The sequence below is a fragment of the Otolemur garnettii genome, unplaced genomic scaffold (assembly GCF_000181295.1).
Source record: "Otolemur garnettii isolate 467f Iridium unplaced genomic scaffold, OtoGar3 scaffold00294, whole genome shotgun sequence".
NCBI classification, from domain to species: domain Eukaryota; kingdom Metazoa; phylum Chordata; class Mammalia; order Primates; family Galagidae; genus Otolemur; species Otolemur garnettii.
The window spans coordinates 230,029-246,191 of NW_003852689.1; the positions used below are offsets into that span (position 1 = coordinate 230,029).

General features: G+C 43.4%; 1 protein-coding gene across 2 annotated transcripts in view; it reads left to right on the forward strand.

Moving 5' to 3' along the window:
• The window catches only part of OSBP2 (oxysterol binding protein 2), a 184,592-nt gene that overhangs the window by 33,280 nt on the left and 135,149 nt on the right, over window positions 1-16,163 (forward strand). For both annotated transcript variants that reach the window (XM_023508949.1, XM_003803331.3), the window contains exon 2: window positions 13,918-14,126. In XM_023508949.1, the coding sequence (XP_023364717.1) occupies window positions 13,918-14,126 (209 nt within the window). The remainder of the gene's footprint in view (window positions 1-13,917; window positions 14,127-16,163) is intronic.

The following is a 16,163-nucleotide window of genomic DNA, read 5'->3' on the forward strand; positions in this document are numbered from 1 at the left end:
CCTGACGCAGCAGGAGATAGAGCGGCCCTGACCCTAAGATGGTGGGGGATTTTATGGGGTACAGAAGGCAAGAAGGGGGATATCTGGGGGGGTCTACTTGGTGTGGCTTGATTGGTCTGGGGTTGCTAAGGCCTTGAGCAGCTCACAGGTGGCTTGAGCAATGGCTGTGCAACCAGGGGTGGAGGAGGCAGCAGGATGCAGTTTTGTGGGTTGCCAGCAGCGGGTGGGGTGGAGGGACAAGGAACATAGTTTATGCAGTAAACAACAAAATGGCGGCACCCCAAGATGGCGTTGGTCTGGTTCTCATACAAGGAAGTTCTTCATGTCTTTAGCATGGTAAGTGCTGGCTGAATCCCAGACTAGCAGACCTCTTTGGCTACCTCGCAAAACAAGTGGCAGCATTAAATCAAGCCACTTCCTTGTAACTGCTTGTGTGCACCAGGCTTTTTCTGTTTCAAGAACATAAATGCTGGAAACAACGTTCAATCTTATCTTTCTTGCCCTTAGTGATGATAAGAGATATAGCTTTCTTTCCATCCAGATGAATGGCCAAAATACAGGTAACACGTGAACTTTTGTGACCAGTGGAGAGAACATAGATTGAGGAGGCACCCCTCTGTTCAATTGTTGTTTGGGCTCCTTGACCCATGAACACTGCAGTTTCAGTCATAGCAATCATGTTGCAAGGTTGGTATTTAGAAAAGTCAATGCCATCAACAAAGGACTTGAATGCAAGTGCTTGCTTAATAACTTCTGCATCTTCCAACTTAGACAGTGTTGTTGATTTTCTTAGAGACAGTTCATATCGCTGAAGGAAGCCATCCCGCCAGTGTTGTGATGCTTTGAATTCTGGGGATATTTCGAACTGTGGTGCCATTGCAAGGGCAAATGCTTGAATGTCAGCCCTGCACACAACCAAAGCCTTTGCTCTCCTGTCAGCAATCCATTCACAGATTATGTTTTCCCTCTCAGGAAATAAAGATTGCTGACCTGAACCACACTTGAGCTTTTTAGCATTTCCTCTGTCCAAATGTAGACTGAGATTATCGTATCCTGCCTGCCATTTTCGGACCATTGTGATATCCAACTTCTTCTCTTTGCAGAAAGCCATAAGATTCTTTCCCTGGGAGTCCTTGACAATTCCTTTCTTGTACTCAACAGAATAGCTCTTTCTTTTTGCACTCATCTTGTCTGGGGGTACAGATACTCAGGAAAAGTAGCAGTAGGCCAGCAAAGCTGATGTGTAAGGGCTGAATTATTTACTGTATTTAGGATCCAGCGAGCACTGGGTCCAATCTGCACAGTAGAGTTGGGATGATCTCTCTGGGCTCAGTAGCAAACTGCTTGGTGAAACTTTTCCCCTATCCCCTGATGTTTGTGGGACGGGGGTGAGAAAGGCCCAGAGACTGTTGCTGGTTGGTGCTGAAGAGCAGCAGCTTTACTGGTGTTTCTGTGGGGTGAGAGGCTCACAGACTGTTGCTAGACTGGTGCTGGGTAAAATAGCAGCCACAACTTTCCTTCTGCTGCCTGGGGACACACAATATGGTAAAAAAAAAAAAAAAAACAAAAAAAACCAGAGCGTCCTGCTCCTCAATTCACTAAGGAGATTTTCACTGTGGAGACCTCCAGTCTCTATGTCTCCATCTCCACCTGAAGCCTCAGTGTGCACAGGATGACCGGAACCTGACAGGAGGAGCTGACCTTGTTGGTGGGGCTGGCACTAGTGATGCATGAACTCCTTTCCCCTAGCCATTCACACACATGCAATAGGATGCCTGCAACTGCGGTTACCACACGTGCACCAGCACAAGTGCGAAGGGCTTGGAGAAAGGAGCTGTGGCAGATAAAAGGTATTCCAATCTTCTTTACTGCTCCGTGCCAAAATGCTTAGTGTGGCTATGCAGATACGCTGCATAGCCACACCCATCACTAGGTTTTATTGTCAGGGTAGGGCTTATATTTAACAAATGTATAGAAATCTGGCTAGGGCTTATTTTTTGGGTAGGTCTTATTTTGGGGGAAACACAGTACAAAAGAATGTTAGCTTTAAAAAAGAAAAAAAAATCTGCTATTTGTAACAACATGGGTGAATCTGAAGGACACTATGTTAAGTGAAATAAGCCAATCACAGAAGGAAAAAATAGTTCAGGATTCTACTTACATGAAGTTTCTAAAATAGTCTTAACTCATAGAAGCAAAGAATAGAATTGTGGTTGCCAAGGTTGAGGGGAGTTGCTAGTCAACAGGTATAAAATTTTAGTTATGCAATAGGAGTAAATTATAGAGATGTGCTGTATAACATTGTGCCCGTAGGTAATAGTAGTGTATTGTATGCTTAAAATCTATTGGGGGAATAAGCCAGCTTAGCTATAGCTGGGGGTCAGGATGATCATTCTTCTGCTCATGTTTTATGATATCTTTATTCACTGTGTTTGTGTCCTGGGGCTTCCAGAGCTAAGTGTTAGGAACTAGGAGGCTGAGAGCAATAGAAATTTATTATCTCACAGGTCTGGAGTCTGGAAGTCCAAGCTCAAGGTGTTGAAGTCTACAAAGGCCAAAAGTTCAAAATCAAGTCTCTCTCTGAAGGCTGTAGGGAAGAATCTGTTCAGGGCTTCCTAAGTCACAGTGTTTGCTAACATTCCCTGACTTGCTCTGAAAATGCTTCACTCCAGTCTCTTCCTCCATTGTCTTTTCCCTGTGTGTTTCTGTGTCTTGTTTTCTCTCCTTATAAAGACATCAGTTACATTTGATTAGGGACCACTCTAATGACCTCATCTTAACTTGATGTTTTTAAAGACTATTTCCAAATAAGGTCACATTCACAAATGCTGGGGGTTAGTGCTTTAGCATCTCTCTCTAGGGACACAATTTAACTCATAACACCATGATGACCAGGCCATGGTTGGGTCCTCTCTTTGGCTGCTTTGGATCCCTGACCTTTCTCAGAGCCACACCCTCCCATCCTGCTGCTCTGAGTTAGTCTGTCCCTTCTTCTAGTTCTTGCCTGGGCATAGTCCCCTAATCTTTTGAGACTCTACTCCAGTATAACTTCTTGATTCTCTGGGACAGAAAGGGTCATTCTGTGTCCTCAGCTCCCATCGCTGAGTTTGTTTTTAAAGCCAGTTTTCAAAATTGAAATATACATGTAGAAAAGCCAGTAAATTATAAGGGCATAGCTCAGTGAGTTTTCACAAGGTGAACATACTCCGTATTTTGAATTTATTTCCCTCTGATTATTTGTTAAACCATGGTTTGTAATTTATAGGCCTGTCTCCTTTACAAGCTATTTGTATTTATATATTTACCTTCACAAGCTATTTATCTTTTTATCTACCCCTCCCTAGTTTCTAGCACAGTTCCCTTATATGGTAACCCCCAAGAAGTGCTGACACTCTGTTTTGGAAGATGTAATCCCTGGGCAATGAGGCAGCGACAGCAAGGGGGTAAGAAAGAAAGAAGAAAGATAAAAGTGACCACTCAGTGCATTACATTGCTTGTTGTCACATCACAGCAAGCTGCAGAGACACAGCAGGTTACTTAGCAAGCATGTTTGCCTGGCACATGGACTTTTCCAGAGCAGTCCATTGACGGGGATGAGGGGGTGGATTTATCTGACTTGTTCCTTTTCACCTCCCATTTCCCACTGTGGCACTTGATGCAAGTCAGAAGTGGAGGGACATACAGCGTGAATTGGATGCTGACTGAAAGAGCCAAGGAAGGAGGCAGGCGAGGGAATCTGAGAAGGTGCACAAGGTTTGTGTCCAGTACAATCCACACCTTGCGCAACTCAGGTCTACTCGTGCCCTCCCATGATACCAGCTCTCCTGCTCCAGTGTGGCAACCTCCGCTGCGTTTTCCTTGAAGAATGAAAACATCCCACCCTTCCCTGCGTGGGGAAGTGCAAGTGCAGTCAGTGGCAGAGGCCACTCACTTCCAAGTGGCGGCTAGTAGTTGGGGTCTGTTGAAAGAGTAAAGCAAGAAGCTTGTGAAATAAGCTCATTCATTGCTCCTGTGGCTGGCCTCCATGCTGTCACTGATATTCATCATATTCCTTCACTTCCTATTCTAGATCCTCTTCACTCTCTGCGAGCATTTTCCCTGAGGGGTCTGGGTGCATTAACAGCTATTTCCAAATAAGGAGATATTAAGAGATATACCAGGGAAACCTCTGGGTTCTTTCCAGACATTCTTCTCCTATCTTCATATGGGTGCTAACCTAATTCCTCATGGCTATTAGAATCACTGACCCCAGGCAATAAAGTCACTTCCTTCTTTGTATATTGGTCACTGGCATGAGGGGCTAAAGGTAACTAGGTGGGGGGGGCAGCATGGACTTCCAGTTCAGAGGAAGTCTTATTGTGTTACATTCTTCCTCACCCCAAGACTAGATCCTCTAATCCTGCTGAATCCAAGTGTGTGAGGATGGAAAGCACAAGTGCTGTAAGAGATGACTGTGTGACACTGTCAGCGAGCAGGGCCACCATCTGCTGTAGCTATAGGGAACATAGCCCCAGAGATCAGTTGGCAGTTCACAGAATATCCACACCTTAAGAGGCTAGCCCCAGTTGGTGCCTCGCCTGTGCCTTCAGAAGGCCATTGCTGTTGTCAGGTTGGCTGCTCCTGAGCAATGGTTGGGTTCACAGGGGCCAGTGAATCCATGCTCAGGGTCACTGGCACACCTCCTTTGCTGAAATGGGCTACTTGGTCTGAGGTGTGTTGTGTGGAAATCTAGCCCAGCAGATGAGGCGTCTGGTAGTTTCAGACTGTGCTATTACTGGAAGCACTGTAGGCAAACAAGACAACCCATTACCAGAAAGTCCATCACTTTCTTTTTTTTTTTTTTTTTGAGACAGAGCCTCAAGCTGTCCCCCTGGGTAGAGTGCCATGGCATCACAGCTCACAGCAACCTCTGGGCTCAAGAGAGTCTCCTCCCTCAGCCTCCCAAGTAGCTGGGACCACAGGCGCCTGCCACAACACCTGGCTATTTTTTTTGGTTGCAGCCATCATTGTTATTTGGCAGGCCTGGGCTGGATTCGAACCTGCCACCTTAGGTGTATGTGGCTGGCGCCTTAGCCACTTGAGCCACAGGTGCCAAGCCAAGTCCATCACTTTCATTGACATATTCCTTATCCTTCCAAGGTGGAAGAGTCTGATATAGTTGGTAACTGTCTGGTTCTTTCCAAGGAATGGACCATATCCTGGAGGGGTCAGTGTTAGTCTCTATTGCTGACAGGCTGAGTACTCAGTGGTGCAGTGAGATGAGCCTTGGTGCCATGGAGGCAGAAAGGAAAGAAAGCAGAAGGATGGAAAGTGATATGATGCTTTAAGGAATGGTCACTGCTTTGCAACAAACTGCAAGGGTCACAGAGGCCACTCATGTTCCCTGGACTCCTAGACTTCTCTGGAAGATTTGCAAGGATACCTTGGAAGAGATCCATAGAGGGTATAAGTAAAAAGCATTTACCCACCTGCTTCCCATCCACTTCACATTTCCCACTGGTCATTCTGAGGCTCCTAATCCTTCCATACTGTGGGTTGCAAAAATCTAGCATCCATCTTAATGGCTACTCAGAAAGCTAGATTCCCTATTCCGAGTTTATGGCACTTCTCCCATGTCCAGAAGTGAAGGGTCAACTTGGCCAAAATGAGGGGTTAAGAGAGGGAATGGTGGAGGTGTTGAGGTGACTCTGAGGGAATACATGAGGTTTGTGTCCAGTGCAGATGTGTTAGTGACTAACCAGAAGTGGCCTTCATGGCTTAGAAAGTTCTGCATCAACTATTTTGGGGCTTCCAAATTCTGATAGCCAGTATCCTTGCCAGAGACAAGAGTGTGATGAGGGTCATTTCTGAGTATTATTTTGTTGAGAATAGCTGTAGCTTGCTTAGTAGGATGTTGGTTGTGATAAGTTCTCTTGCAGTTAAGTTATGCTACAGATACTTCGTATTTTATTTACAATTGTTCTAAATGTATCACATCTGCTAGATATCAGAGTAATACCTTAAGACCTGTCTTCTTAAAAAAAAAAGGGGGTAGATGATATATTATTATAGATATGAGCTCTAATGTAACTAGGAGACCCTAAGATATGGCCTGGTAGTGAGGCCACTGAAGCTGCCCAGGGTTCAGTGAGAATAAGTGGTTCTGGGTTGTTGCACACCTTCATAGATCCTTGGAGGAGAGGAATTGCCCCTAAGCAGGGGCTTGCAGGGCCCAGGTCCACAGTGTACCGTGAGTGGGGCTTTAACTTCTTTTATTATCATCTGTTCTATTGGCCATTCCTGGAAGGTATGCTTATAGAGAGCATTTGCTCAGCCGATGGGAGAAGCAGAAGTATTGATACATGTATACAACATGAGCAAGTATACCACTCTCAAGCAGCAATCTGTATGTTAGGATATGTCCCTGAATTTTAGGTCCCTTCAGGACTGAGTTTGGGCCACTGAAAAATTTTTAAAACTGAATAAACAGAATCAAAATAATACCTTGGCTACCAGAAAAATGTGGCTTGAACATAAAGCAGCTAAAAGGAAAAGAAAAGAGCAGAGCTAAATTCATTGGACTGTGATAATTTTCAGGGCCTTTAGCCCCCAAATTCATGTATTCTACTGTATAATTTCTTCCAAATAATGCAGGAAACTAAAACTGAAAAAGTAATCCCCTCAAGATAATTAATGAAAAGTAACCCTAATGAATGAATAAAATTTCAGTTTATTTATTTAAAAAAACTTGGTGAAGTATATTTCATCAAAATTAAAAACATTTGCCCTGATTTAAAAGATACTTTTAAGATAACCAAAAGATAATCTGGGAGAAAATGTTTCCAAAAATCACATATCTAACAAAGGATTTGTATCTAGAATATATAAAGAATTCTCAAAATTCACAGGGAGAAAACAACTCAATTAAAAAAATGAGCAAGACTTGGACACTTCACTAAAGAGGAAATATGGAAAGAAATCAGGCACACAAAATGATGTTCAACATTATTAACCATGAGGGGATGCAAATTAAGACTATAAAAAGCTAATACCACATGTCTATCAGAGTGACTAAAATAAAAATCATCAACACTATCAAAAAACTGGTGAGGATGAGAGAAACTGGATCTCACACAATCCTGGTAGGAGCACAAAATGGCCACCCTGGAAGTTTGGCAGTTTCTCATGAAATTAAACATACCTAGGGTGACCAGACGTCCCGCTTTTTAACAATTTGTCCCATGTCCTGCAGTGTTTTAAAAGAGTCCTGATTTTTGGAAAGAATGCACAAATGGGCGGGACAACAGGAAGGGAATATACGGTTTTCAGCTGCCATGTGGCTATTTCGCCAGAATATGAGTTTTATATTATTTTTGTTAATTTTATAATGTTAAACTGTAACAATTACAAATAATTGTTGAGAAGTGATTATCGAGAACTGCTTGTCAAAGTTTACATTATTGTCAGGCCCTGCCCTGCCCCGCCCCCGATTCCCCCCCATGTTGTCCCACTTTGCAAATGTTAAAATCTGGTCACCCTAGGGTAGGGAAGTTATCTTTTTCCTACAAAGTAAATGATTTTGTGTGTGAAACGGATTTTAGAGTTACTGCTTTCTGTAAAAGATGTTAATCTTGCACCAGGGCCTTATTTGTAGTGCCAGCCAGGACCAGGGAAGGAGATTCTGATGTTTTCCTAGAACACTGGCCTTGAAGCATTCCAGGAGGGTGGGAAAGCAGTTGCTGTGACCATGCCATTTGATCTCTCACTTACTTTCTACCACTAGCTGTCCTTTAGGATGGCTATACTCTGTCAGAGTTGTGAGGATTTATAGGAGTGTGAGAAGGGGGTTGCTGTGATCAGGCAGTTTGGTTTCTGGCCTGCTTTCGTTCGCCACCTGTCTCCCAAAGGCTGTCCTCTTGTCAGGGTCATGAGGATTTCTTCCCCACAGTGTTCACATGAAAACCTATATACAAATGTTTATAGCAACTTTATTAGTAATTTCCCCAAACTTCGAAGAACCAAAATATCTTTCATCAGGTAAATATAAAACAAGCCATGACCCATCAGTACAATGAAATAATACTCAGCCATAAAAAGCAACAATGTGGATCTCAAAGACATCATGCTGAGTGAAAGGAAGCAATCTCCAGGTTACATCATGTGTGATTCTATGGATCTGACCTTCTGGAAATGGTAAATCTCTAGAGACAGAAAACAGATGAGTGTTTGCAAGAGGTGAGGATGTGACCACATCAGGGGATTTTTTTTATTTTTTTGAGACAGTCTCACTATGTTGCCCTCGGTAGAGTGCTGTGGCATCACAGCTCATAGCAACCTCCAATTCTTGGGCTTAAGTAATTCTCTTGCCTCAGCCTCCCGAGATGCTGGGACTACAGGCGTCTGCCACAATGCCCAGCTATTTTTTGTTGCAGTTGTCATTGTTGTTTAGTTGGCCTGGGTCAGGTTCCAGCCTGCCACCTGCGATGTATGTGGCTGGCTCTGTAACCACTGTTCTATGGGTGCTGAGCTATAAGGGGATTTTTTGAGGTGACTGAACTTTTTTGTGTCCTGATTATAGTGGTAGTATATATTCACAAATGTTACTTTATGGGATGTCAATTTAAAATTTTATAAAATGAAAAGAACATCCAAATAAAGTTATTTTTTTTAATACCTTAAAAAGAAATGTTCCACCCAAGTTTTTGCCAGAAAAATTGCTTTGTGGGGGCCCTGCCATACCAGGCCATGGGGTTCAGTGGTCCAAAGCTTTAGTTTAGATTTGGGTGATGGGTAAGGTGACCAGATTTTAACATTGGTAAAGCAGGACACCATGGGGGGTCTGGGGGGGCAGAGCCTGACAACACAGATTTTGATAGGCAGTTCTCAATAATCGGTTCTCAACAATTATTTGTTATTATTAAAGTTTAACATTATAAAATTAACAAAAATAATATAAAACGTATATCCTGGTGAAATAGCCACATGGCAGCCGATAACTGTATATACCCTTCCTGTTCTCCCGTGTTCCCTGGCTTGTTGTGCATTCTTTCCAAAAATTGGGGTTTTATAAAATGCTGCAGGACACAGGACAAATTGTTAAAAATCGGGACTGTCCCGCCAAAAGCGGGATATCTGGTCACCTTACTCTAGAGAGGAGGGGGCGCACTTGTTTGTTCCAGACAGTTTGGCTCCTTCTGAGCTAATTGTCCTTGCCTAGAAGCAAGGGAGGAAGCCATCTCCTTCTGATACCTTGCCCAGGAGGGGAGTAGGGAGTTTACATTAGCCTTTTCATTTCCAAATGAAGTTACATTAACCTCTTCATTCCCAAATGGAGTTACATTAAGCTTTTCAGCAGCCGAAAACTTATATTCCCTTCCCACTCTCCCGCTGTTCCCTACTTGTCCTGCATTCTTTCCAAAAATCGAAACTTTTTTAAAACTGCGGGACAAATTGTTAAAAATCAGGACTGTCCCACCAAAAGCGGGACATCTGGTCACCTTAGTGATGGGTGACTAGAAAAGCTAATCTGCTATATTTTCATTTTCTGAAATACTGTTGGTACTTTTTCATATCTACCTGTTCTTGTTTCATTTTTTTTTTATTAAATCATAGCTGTGTGCATTAATGCAATCATGGAGTACAATGTGCTAGTTTTACACACAGTCTGAAATGCTTTCATCAAACTGGTCAACATAACCTTCACGGCACTTTCTTAGTTATTGTGTTAAGACATTTATATTCTACACCTAGTAAATTTCACATGTACCCTTGTAAGATGCAATGTAGGTATGGTCCCACCAACTACTCTCCCCCCACCCATCCTCCCCACTCCCCTTCCCTCCCAGCTCCCCTTTCCTCTTCTTCTTGGGCTATAATTGGTTTCATAGTAAGACTGAGTACATCGGATACTTTTCTTTCATTCTTGAGATACTTTGCTAAGAAGAATATGTTCCAGCTCCATCCATGTACACATGTAAGAGGTAAAGTCTCCATCTTTCTTTAAGGCTGCATAATATTCCCTGGTGTACATATACCACAATTTATTGATCCATTCATGGGTCGATGGTCACTGGGGCTTCTTCCATGACTTAGCAATTATGAATTGCGCTGCAATAAACTTGTTTCATTTTTATTAGCTTTTATTTTATTAAATTACCACTCCTTTTTTTATTTATTTATTTATTTATTTATTTTATTATTTTTTTTTTGAGACAGAGCCTCAAGCTGTCCCCCTGGGTAGAGTGCCGTGGCATTACAGCTTACAGCAACCTCCAACTCCTGGGCTCAAGCGAGTCTCCTGCCTCCGCCTCCCAAGTAGCTGGGACCACAGGCGCCCGCCACAATGCCTGGCCATTTTTTGGTTGCAGCCATCATTGTTGTTTGGCGGGCCGGGCTGGGGATTCGAACCCGCCACCTTAGGTGTATGTGGCTGGCGCCTTAGCCGCTTGAGCCACAGGCGCCGAGCCCACTCCTTTTATTAACATTATTCCTTCCTTCATCTTTGAGAATCCTAAACCTTTTTTTATACTAAATCCTTTTCATATTCTGTTAGTCTTATTTTCAACTTATTCATTTGAGCATTAATTTTGTTGGCTTCTTTTGTTTTGTTTTTTATTTAAGACAGAGTCTCACTATGCACCCTTAATAGAGTGCTTTGACATCACAGCTCACAGCAACCTTCAAATCTTGGGCTTAAATGATCCTCTTGCCTCAGCCTCCCAAGTATCTGTGACTACAGGCACCTGCCACAACAGCCCGCTATTTTTTGGTTGTAGTTGTCATTGTTGTTTGGCAGGCCCAGGCTGAATTCTAACCTGCCAGCTCAGTTGTATGTGGCTGGCACTCTAGCCTCCCTTCTGCCTTAGTCACATTCCTTAGAGGAGATGACATATAAACACCTGAAGGAAAGTGCTGTATCTTTCACTTAAAGGAAACTTCCTAATTTATAAAACTAGCATATCTAGGCATGCCTACTACTGATATTTTAGACTTAAGGACATTTTAAGCTAGAGATCATTCTAGCCTAAAACGAGAACTGGCAGGTTAGAATTCAGCCTGGGCCTGCCAAACAACAACCACTGAACTACAGGTGCCAAGCCTCTTTTGTTTTGTTTTGTATTTTTGAGACAAAGTTTCTGCCGCCCCAGATGAGACTGCCAAGGCATCAGCCTAGCTCACAACGCCCCGCCAAACTCCTGGATTCAAGCAATTTTCCTGCCTCAGCCTCCCAAGTAGCTGGGACTACAGGTGCCTGCCTCAGTGTCTGGCTAATTTTTCTATTTTTAATAGAGGTAGGGTCTTGCTTTTGCTCAAGCTGTGTCTCAAGGAATCCTCCCACTTCTGCCTCCCAAGATTACAGACGTAAGCCACTGTCTTCATGAGTTTTGAATTTCAGTTTTCGGTCTCATCTTGACTGGAAGGTCCTCCCTCCGCCTTTCAGCCTCACTGACCACTCTACTCTTGGTAATCTAGTAATTTTTAAAATGCTTTTACCCAGTCCCTTGGGGAGCCCAGTCTAAAGCCAGTTCCTATGATGGGAACTTAGAGCTTCTGCCAGGCACTGAGCCTGAAGGCAGCTGAGTTCAGGTACTGGCCATAAGACTTCATGTAAGCTATGATCCTGGAAAAAGATGATAGCAGCATTAATTTTTTTTTTTAGCAGCATTAATTTTTTAAAAAAAAATTTTGAAGTATCTTAGACTTACAGAAAACTTAAAAAAAATAGTAGAGTTTGCATACTCATTGCCTAGCTTCCCTTAATGTTAACATCTTACTTCACCGAATCACAGTTATCAAAACCAGAAAATTAACAGTATTAACTGAAGTCCAGACTTTATTAGAATTTCACTTGTTCTTCCAGTCTTTTTTGTCCATTTTATAATCCAATCAGAGAGTCCATCTTGCATTTAGTAATTTTCTGTGCCCATAATTTTATCTACTTGTGTTAAGGACTATCTCTCCCTTCCCCCACATTCATTTCTTCTTTCAGTTGTTTACTTATATCTGTATGGACTCATGTATTTCCATGGATTGTAATTCAGTATGATCACCACTGGGTAACTTCCAACCCAGTCATGATTTTACCCAGTGGCCTGACTTCCGTTTCCTGCCTTATACAGATCACTTTTATTCCCTATTTTTCCGCAAGAATCTGTGGAACCCTTGGCTACCTCTGCTGTTTCCTGATTTTAGGCCCCAGATGCTCACTGTTTTAGTTTCAGAATGAGTCCAAATCCTTAAGGTAGCCTGGAAGGTGCTGCCTTTAGCCCCTGCATGATTTTCTAGCTTCATTTTTCTCTTATCTATTCTTTTCTCAATATTCTGGCCACAGAACTTCTTTCTATTCTTTGAAAGGCATGAACTCCTCATTTCCTTGTGATCTTTTCCTGGATGTTCCCTTTACCTAGAACAGTGGGCACCCCCGTCTTCTTTTTGAGCTAAGCCATAGTGTCATTTTTGGTGTATCTCTCTACACTATTTGACACCTGAATGATCTCTAGCCTAAAATGTCCTTAAGTCTAAAATATTAGCCTTCCAGTAGGCATGCCCAGATATGCTAGTTTTATAAATTAGGAAATTTCCTTTAAGTGAAAAATACAGCACTTTCCTTCAGGTGTTTGTATGTCATCTCCTCTAAGGAATGTGACTAAAGCAGAAAGAAAATCAGAAAAGGCAATAGCTGCTCAAAAGAAGGTGAATGTCTTCTTAAATTTCACATAATTTGACTTTAAAACTGGTAGAAGAATCAAGAAAACGACAGATAATGACATCCAGGAAAAATAAATGAGAACTAAAGTATAGCAGAAAATTGCCAGATGAGATGCTGCCACTGGCAGTATTTTCTTTCTTTTTTCCTTTTTTTTTTTTTTTTTTTGAGACAGAATCTTACTCTGTTGCCCTAGGCTAGAGTGGTGCTGTGGTGTTAGCCTAACTTGCAACAACCTCAAATTCTGGAATTCAAGCAATCCTTTGGCCTCAACCTCCCAAGTAAGTGGGACTACAGGTGCCTGCTGCAATGCCTGTCTAGTTTTTCTATTTGTAATAGAGACAGGCTCTCTCCCTTGCTCTGGCTGGTCTTAAACTCCTGAGCTCAAGTGAATGTCCTGCCTCAGCCTCCCAGAGTGCTGGGATTATAGTGTGAGCCACTGGGCTCAGCCCATTGGCAATATTAAATATTGACTATGGCTACTCTTCCTTTTTCAGTGCCCTCTGTAGAAAGATTTGTTACATCATTGGGGATTCTGAATTTTCTTTGACACTCTAATCACTTCTGCTTCCCCTTGCCATGATACCATTAGCTCCACAATCTTGTAACTAGCAAATAGGATAGTCTTTTGTCATGAGATAGTGCTGTGTTAGCCCACCAGTACCTTTCACTCATCTGTTGCGGAGCCAGGGGAGAATTGTAGCATCCTCACCTTGTGGGTCTTGCAGTAACAAAAGAACAGCACTGGGGGTGATGCTGGCCCCAGAATCACTCCTAGAAGGAGATGCCTCGAGGCCACCCCCTGGGGCTCTGGGCCTCAAATCCCAGTTTTAGTGGCAGGATCTCAACCTACTCCTACCTGTACTTCTGATACTTCATGGAAAGAGGGAAAGAGTACAGCATGGAGTCTGAGGTCTACTCTGTCTTGCGGGACCCTAGGCAGTCACTCCTCTTCACTTCTGGTATCATCAAGAGCTCAGATCACATGGCTCTAATTTAGGCCCCCTTACATCTGCCACTCACCCTATGGAGGGCAGATGTGGCCTCAGAGTCCCCTTCGGACAAACCATGACCAATCATTCCCAATAGACATCATCTTGCAGCTTGAACACCGAGTCTCATTTGGCTCTGAGAGGCTGAGATTCTAAGGATTTGCCTAGAGGGTGTCTTTGGTCTGGAGCTTTTTTCTTGAATCTGGAAGCCTCACCCTGTATCTTCTTTGCATCCTACAGAAATCAGGGTGAAATGGCCCACACCTGCCGTGGAACCATCAACCTGTCCACCGTGCACATTGACAAGGAGGACACTTGTGGTATCTTGCTGGTCAGTGGGGCAAGGACCTACCACCTCAAGGCCAGCTCAGAGGCGGAACGACAGCAGTGGATCACCTCCCTGGAGCTGGCCAAGGCCAAGGCTGTCCGATTGATGAGCACCCATTCAGGTAGTGAGCACTCACTGTGGTGAGTGTAGATGTGTGGTATCGTAGGTCTGGAGGGAGTGGGAATTTTAAGAAGCTAGGGGGCAATGGTGACCAAGAAACCCAGGCAAGTCTGGAGCAACCTAGAAAGTGAACATGTGTGTGTGCCCTTCCTACTTAGCTCTGCCTCCTCAGCAGGGAGACACTCAGGCATTCTGTCAGGCAGCAGATTTGGGATGAAAGTGTTTGTGGTGGGCAGGAACTGTGTGTGCCTGAACTTCAGCAGATACTCCAGAGGCCACAGTGGGTCAGGTTCAGAACCAGCAGTCAGAGGTAGGAGTCCAGGGTCATATAGCTATGCCTCAGGCCAGACTTTTCCCCAGTGTCCGCCTGACAGAGATTGAAACCATTTAGCCAGACCTGCTGCGTTTGCCAAAGTAGGAGGCAAGCTGTCCTGAGCAAGCCTTTTGTTACTTTAATAACTTACTTTTAATATGTAATATTTTATGCGATTCATAAACTAATAGCTTCAAAAGTCTGTGCACTGAAATCTTTTTCCTCCTGTCCTTAGCCACCCACCGTCCTTTTTTCCCATCCAGAGGCAACCTGAGGTACTGTACCTTTACATATATAATTCAGATAGGTACTTATTTCGACATAAATACAGATCTATACCTTGCTTGTTTTCCATTTGGCTGTATTTCTTGCAGGTTTTTCCCTATTGGTACATAAAATACTTGTTCTTTGTTCTTATAGCAGTGTAGTAGTTCATTGTGTGACTGTACATATAATGTAAAATAGTTTATTTAACTTACGAGCTTCTTTTTTTTTAGATAAGAGTCTCGCTATGTTGCCCTTGGTAGAGTGCCATGGCATCACAGCAACCTCCAACTCTTGGGCTTAAGCGATTGTCTTGCCTCAGCCTCCCAAGTAGCTGGGACTAGAAGTGCCTGCTGCAACACCCAGCTAGTTTTTTGTTGCAGTTGTTATTGTTGTTTAGCTGGCCCAGGCTGAGTTTAAACCCACCATCCTCAGTGTATGTGGCTAGCACCGTAACCACTGTGCTACAGGTGCTGAACCATAATCTATGACCTCCTGAGAATTTAGGTTATTTCCTTATTTTGCTAACATGCGGCACCGCACTGCAAGTAACTGCAAGTATGTCATTTCATACGTGTATGAATATACATGCGGTATACCATCCAGTAAGCTGGCTTGCTGGGTCCATAGGAGTCTGCATTTGTAATTCTGTGAGATATCATTAAACTGCCTTCCATAGGGGTTGTATTATGAGCCCCCAATAGCAGTGTGTGAAAGCACCTGCCTGCCCATAGACAGATGAAAAATGTGCCTACACCACCAAGAGTAGAAGTTGGGCAGTGGGATCTTGCTGAAGTCATAAGTGGAATGGCATGTGCTTCCATAGATTGGTGCATTCTTCTGGGGAGGCTGCTGAGAAGGAGGCTGAGCACTGCTCTCCAGGATTGCCCACAGGCTGGGTGGGAGACAGTGAGTCCTATGGAGAGACCTTCAGCATAAAGCAGGATGAGATGGGCTGTGACATTGGTCACCATGCTCCACGCCGTGTCTTTTTGAGTTGGGGGTCCCCCAGTTCTGTTTCCTCAGTAAACATTGTAAACATTGAAGGGCATCAAATATCTTTTGTCTCACTTATTTGCTTCATTTTCTGGGAACTTCCTGAATGTAACCTAGCAGGTGGCATTTATGGGAGTAGTCATTCTAGAACAGTTTTCCTGGTTAGCCAGTGGGAGGGGGTTCTATTATAGCTGGGCAGTGCTAGAGCTTGCTAACCTGTACTTCCTGTAGGAGAAATGGGTACACCTAAAGTAGCAGCCTCAGTATCTCCCTCTGTCATTTTATAAGTTGCAGCACATGGCTTGTGTTTCCCAGGGAGTAGTCTTCTGGACAAGGACATAGGACAGAGACAAACATTCAGGTATAATTTAAGGTAACACGTGCCCTACCCATCAGTGAGAAATGGTAGGATTCCTCTTCTTTTGGCTTTTGAAGCACAGATGAATTAATGTATGTGAAGGAGAA